This window comes from Ursus arctos, unplaced genomic scaffold, assembly GCF_023065955.2.
Source record: "Ursus arctos isolate Adak ecotype North America unplaced genomic scaffold, UrsArc2.0 scaffold_21, whole genome shotgun sequence".
Lineage (NCBI taxonomy): Eukaryota > Metazoa > Chordata > Mammalia > Carnivora > Ursidae > Ursus > Ursus arctos.
In genome coordinates, this window is record NW_026622886.1 from 9492128 (window position 1) to 9498127 (window position 6000).

General features: G+C 51.4%; 1 protein-coding gene across 1 annotated transcript in view; it reads right to left on the reverse strand.

Moving 5' to 3' along the window:
- RFX4 (regulatory factor X4) overlaps positions 1-5116 on the reverse strand; it is a 134565-nt gene extending 129449 nt beyond the window's left edge. The window contains exon 1 of the mRNA XM_026499744.2: positions 5047-5116. Coding sequence (XP_026355529.1) covers positions 5047-5116 — 70 coding nt within the window. The remainder of the gene's footprint in view (positions 1-5046) is intronic.
- Positions 5117-6000: the final 884 nt, after the last annotated feature.

Below are 6000 nucleotides of genomic sequence, written 5' to 3' on the forward strand. Positions count from 1 at the left end.
AAACACTGAGCGGCAGAGAAATTCAAAACCTTAAAACACCACCCCTTCCAGACGCCAACTGAGCAACGTGGAAACAAATGGCTTACGAGGTTTTTCAGAGGTGTGATGGCACAAGGCGGGTGTTTGTCATCACATCACTTCTAAAGATGCGTCAGGATACAGATCTCCAGAACTCTTTTCAGGACTCTCCAGAACATCTCCACTCCGATCTTCTAATCCCCTCGAGTTCTGGCCCATTTTCCTTGGCCACGGGCGTGGCTGGTCTGGGAGGGCAGCTACTGAAATCTGCAGCCCCTTCCTCCACCAGCGCACAGCAGCGAAGGCAACCGCTCTGGGCCAGCCCTGGTCTTCCCAGCTAGGTATGCACATCTAGCGACCCTCACATGCATGTGAACACACGCATGCACACACACACACACGCATACACACACACACACACACACACACACACACACACACACACACCCTTTTCAGCGGACACAGGGAACTAAGAGAAACACTCTCCCTCTCACCCATTTGCCTGCGCCAAGATCAGGCCTGTTAACTTTGGAGTCCTCAAAAAGGGCCAATTCCTGCAGGTGAGAATCCCCAGTGATTGGTGGGGCACTCCCTGAAGAACTCATGCAAACATTCCGCAGGGGCGATGGCTCTGAACACCCAAGGCCGAGAGAGTGCGACACCAGCCCACAAGAGCTCAAGTCAAGGAAGAACTTTCCAGATGGCTGTGCCTCTCCCTGCCCCATGTTGCCCAACTCTAGAGAGAGATGAGAGTGGGGTGATGAGAAGAGAGAGGGGGCTGGAAGTGCCAGGAAAGAAAGAAGAAATCTCACCGAGGAACACTTCCCTCCACCCACGGGACCCACTCGGGTCTCTCTGATGCCGTGGTCTATGCCTGTAGCCACTCTGCTGCTCTTCTTCCAGGGTGGTCTCTCGTGCACATGGCAGAGATCAGAAGACAGCCAGCACGGCTCCATTTTTCTGGTCAAAGTACCCCACTTTTTCCAGCTCCTGCTTGGAGGGAGTTGTTCCCACTTCTTTGCCATCCAGTTCACCCACATCTGGCTGTCTTCTAGTTAATCAAGGTCCAATTGTGCCTGTGGCTCCAGGATGCTCTCTGGAGGGTCCAGACCACGGTCTGAGCAGTGCCAAATACGGCAGAACCATCTGCTGTTCTGGACATCTGGAGTTCTCAGAGCATTCAAAGTCTTACATTCCAGACTGCATAGATGTCACTGAGAGATCGAAACAAGCCACGGGCCTTGCATCCACAGGTGCTCTTGACCTTTGTCCTCTTCCCTAGTGGGGCTCTCAACAGCAGCATCGGCAACCCATGCCTCCTAAGTCAGGTTGCTCCAAATGCGTGCAAGGCCTCTACTGAGGTCACTGCAGGAAACTTCGTTTACTTGAAAACTATTAACAATGAATTTTGGTCTTGCAAAGATCAAGAATTAGTCAGCCAGAATGACAGGTACGTTGAATTTTTGATAAAGCGCTGTGTTCACCTAACTTATTTACTTGTAGATTATGTGATTTAATAATAATAATAAAGGTCACTGTCCATTGGGTCTTTATGGGCCAAGCATTATGCAAACACATTACATACACCAGCGTACTTAATCCTCCTAACAAGCTTGAGATAGGTGTTATCAAGAAAATTAAGGTTCAGTAAGATTAGGTGACTTGTCCAAAGTCACCCAGCTAGTAAGAGGCAGGACTGCCATTCAGACTTAGATCAGAACCACTGCTCTCTCCAAGGGTGGGCTGAGCTCTCCTCCTGTGTCCCATACAGTCTCCAGCACACGGTGCCAACACGGCAACACTGATCGCGGTCTGCCTGGCATTCGAACTTTCGCTAAAAGTCTACGTACATAGTACAATTTTTGCTACGTTCATTCATGTGTTTCTTTGCTGGCCTTTGTTATACATAGCAGGCCCTTCTGTTTAGATCCTAAATATCTTAAGAATGAAGTCCGTATTATTCTCTCTTTCGACTCTCACTAGCACCCGGTACGAAGTTGTTCCTATAGTATGGTCCCAAGAAATGTTACATCATTGACACACATGATGTCAAAGAATGCACAGCATATAAGTAGATCCGCATGTCTATAGAATTTCCTAATCTTTTCTTTTTTACCACGTAAGGCATGAAATGGTACAACACATCGAAGGTGATTTTCCAGATAAAGCAAGCAAAATTCAACCAGCGTCTGTGTTGTGCCTTCTGGATAGAAGAAGCTATAATAAAAGCTGTGAGTGACACAGACACGAAGAAGACTGGCTTCTGCCCAGCAGCTGTCATCTACAAAGCCAGGCAGATGCTATTCCCCAAACTCACGAGTGCGGGAAGACTGTCCTTTCCGTCCACCTTGTACTCAGTAGCCCTGTGCTTGTCTCCGTAGATGGGGCACAATAAATATGTGGTGTTGAATGCATTACTTTAAAAAAAAATAACATTAAGTTCCTACTCCATGCCAGGTACTACGCAAGATATTTTCACATATGTGGCTTATGTTACAGGGATCTCAGAATAATAGTACATGGTTTGTTTTAATGCATGTCTACTAATAGACATGAAAACTGAGGCTTGCAGCAGAAGTTCTAATACAAGGCAGGCTGTGGTCAGTGCTGCCGTGTCCGCACCCTGACCTGGGACATGGGAGGAGGAGAGCTCGCCTCACCTCACGCTTGGCTAACTCCCTGCTCCCCACTGCGTCATTCCTGATCCGTAAAAATAAATCCTCTGATCTTTTAGTAAGAACCAAGCTTGCTCTAAGTGCCCAGCAGGATGTACTGACAGCTGTGAGTTCGGCTCCTGGCTGCAAAGCATCACTTCCCCTGACTCATCTGGGATCATAGGCAGGAAGGAGGACGCCAATCGTGCCTTGTGGATTTTCACTTCCCAAAGAGTTTAACCCGCACTCCTCAGAGGCAGATCTTCATCCCTCCCCACTTTAGAGTGAGTTTTTCTAGAAGGGCTGGTTCCCTTTGCAGCAGCAAAGAAAAACCAGGAAATAACCGCGTCCGGGACACGGCATGTCCAAGGCCCAGAGTTGCTTCAGGAACATGTATTGGTCTGGCGGGAGGACCCGACCAAGACGGTGGTCCAAAGCCAGGAAATCCTTGATGCTCACAGGGCACACTGACCCTAGAACCTGATCTGACTTCATGAGACAGAAATTCATCCCACATTAAACATAAGGAAACTGGGGTCCAGACCGTGGCAGTGGCTGGGCCAAGGTCACACAGCCAGAGGGATTAAAGACAGAATTCAAACCCAGACCTTCCGTCTCCAAAGCCTATGTTTACTCTGCTTGCCATGTCATACTGGGCACAGGCTGGTGAGTCTATCTTAGGCTAGCCATCCATCCATTCATTCATTTTGCAAATCATTATCAAGTGCCTTCAGTGTAAAGTTGCAACAGAAGAGATGCCAATACGTTACAGCAAGATATCTCTGGTGGAGCAGGGTCTCAGGACCAGAGAATATCTTGTTTATTTATTCTTGTTTTATTATTTATATTCCCCACCTTAAAAATATAAGTTCTGACAACGTTGTCCATCTTTGCCATGCTTTGTCCCCAGGAGCCTGGCACGGTGTCAGGCTCTTGGCATGGTGGTAGGTTGTGAGGAAGTAAAGTAGGATGAGAGAACAGGAGGAGGAACAAGGGATCCTCTCCCAGGAAGGCCTCTGAGAAGCAGCAGCATCTGAGCAGAGACGAGTGGAGAGAAGGCGTAAGGCTTTCAAAGGTCCACAGAGAGGGGACTGCAGAGGCCAAGGCCTTGAGGTGGGATCATGGGTGGCCGGTGATCATGGATGAAGGAGTGGCAAGAAGACCCCATGGCTGATGGAGTGACCAAGGGGGAGACAGTACAAGATGAAAGAGAAGACAGAGGCAGGCCAGGAAGAATGTGGGGTTCAGAGTTAGAACAACTGGATTTCAAATTCCAGCCCTGCCACTTACTAGCTATGTGACATCGGGCTGACTCCTGAACTTTCCAAAAGCCCTACTTTCCAGGCTCTCCGAAGATTAAATGAAATAATACAGGTGAAGCACTTAGCAGGCTTGGCTTTGTGGGCCACGGTAAAATGAGGAAAGCATGGTTTCTGTCCACCAGGAGCTCACAGCCCAGTGATGAGGACAGACAGTAAAGGCCATGTCCAGCATTTACTGAGCTTTCTCCCCCACACCAGCCCCCCTGCTCCACATGCCTCCCCTCTACTCCTCACGGCAACCCTGAAACAGAGACTTGAACGATTTGATTCGGGAGGAAGCCCTGGGGATCAGAGACGCTAGGTAAAGGCAGCCAGCTAGCTGGTGGCCCAGCTGGGTCAGGTCAGCCTGCCTCTAAGGTTGGTGTGCTCTCACTGGGGCACGTGGCCCCAAGGAGCCAGCAGGGAACCGGGAGTAGTCTGCAACTATGATAACGTGCCACGGAAGCACAGAGAAGCGAGCTTCCATGTCAGCCTTCATATAGGAGGTAGCATTTCACCCAGTCCTTAAACGATTTGGCGCCTGCCAGATGGAACTGGCCAGGAGGGCCACGGCACGGACAAAAGTACAAAGTGGGTTCTGGGAAAGGGGATGAGCCCACTGATCGGGGACGGGAGGAGAGGCAGGGGACAGGTGGGAGAGTCTAGGAGGAGCAGATTGCCAAGGCCTCACCCACCAGGCCCAGAAGCCTACAGGCAGCTGGGAGCCAGCCGTCATTTTTAAGCAGTGGGGGAGTGACACGACGAGCTTTGTTTCTGAGGAACTGGATGAGAACAGGGAGTTCTTGACTTATGCAACACCTGAAGAGAAAGCTGCCTGACTTACAAAGTGTCACCAGGTTTTAATCGAAGGCGTTATTCATACTCTTCGTATCAACAGTCTTTCAGGGCCCTGTGCTGGGGCCTATTTTAGGAACTCACAGCTTTAGAAATGATACATCAAAAAGTTGACACGTCACACTCCCAGCTGCCAAGGGAAGACCAGACCCCAGGTCCTGGAGGTGCCAGAGTGCCCCCCGCCCCCCGTCTCCCCTCCCCCCAGGCGCGGCCATTACCAGTGGAACCATGCCAACAAGGCCTGCTCCTGTCTCCCCTGGCACCAGGGCGTGACCTCCGCTTCATCATTCTCTCTCTCGGCCGAGTCTCCCTCTGCCCTGGGCTCCCCTCCGTGGTGACACACAGGAACACGTAGAAAGTCTGAGCCCAGGAGGCAGGCAGCTGTGGCCTCTCTGGGGGAGGGGGGCACAGGTCAGTGGGTTGCCATGGCAACACCACAGGCCCTGCCCCAGGGGCCGCTGGGTTCCAGGAAGGGGCCCCTGCCCTGCCTCCAGGGGGCCACCTCACCCTGCCCCTGCTTGTATTCCTTCCCTGGCTCACCAAACATTGCTTTAGTGCCAACTGTTTGCCAGGCACTGAGGTTCTCATGATGGACACCGCAGACAAGGTCCCTGTTCTCAGGGAGCTTGGATTCTGTGGTGGAGATGGACAGAAACAAATATGCAAGATGACTTCAGAGCGCAAGGAGTGTTAGGAAGAAAAGGAGGCCACGGAATGGGGTAAAGAGAGACAGGGTGCTGCCTGAGGTAGCAGGACACTGAGGGCCTGCTGGAGGAGGTGATGTCGGAGCAAGGGCACAGACCTGAGGAGGGAGTGGGCTGGAAAACCAGTGTGGCGGGGAGAGGGAGGGCAGGCGAGAGCAGCAGGAAACGAAGTCAGAGGTAGGAAGAGCCGAACGCGTGTAGGGAAGAAGCCCACGCTTATTCCAAAGGTGCTAAGAAGCTGCTGGAGGGCCTGAAATAGGTGACGTGAACTGCACTGGCTCAGAAAGCGTAGCCTACGAGGGGCTGTACATTCATTCATCCCACCACCTGCTGATGAGGCATCCGTGGGGCATCACGGGCCAGGCACTGCGCTACACCGTAGGGGCAGAGCAGGAAAGCAGGCAGACGCCGTTTCTGTCTTCAGTGAAGCTTAGACTTTAGCGCGAGAGTCAGCTGTTAGATAATAGA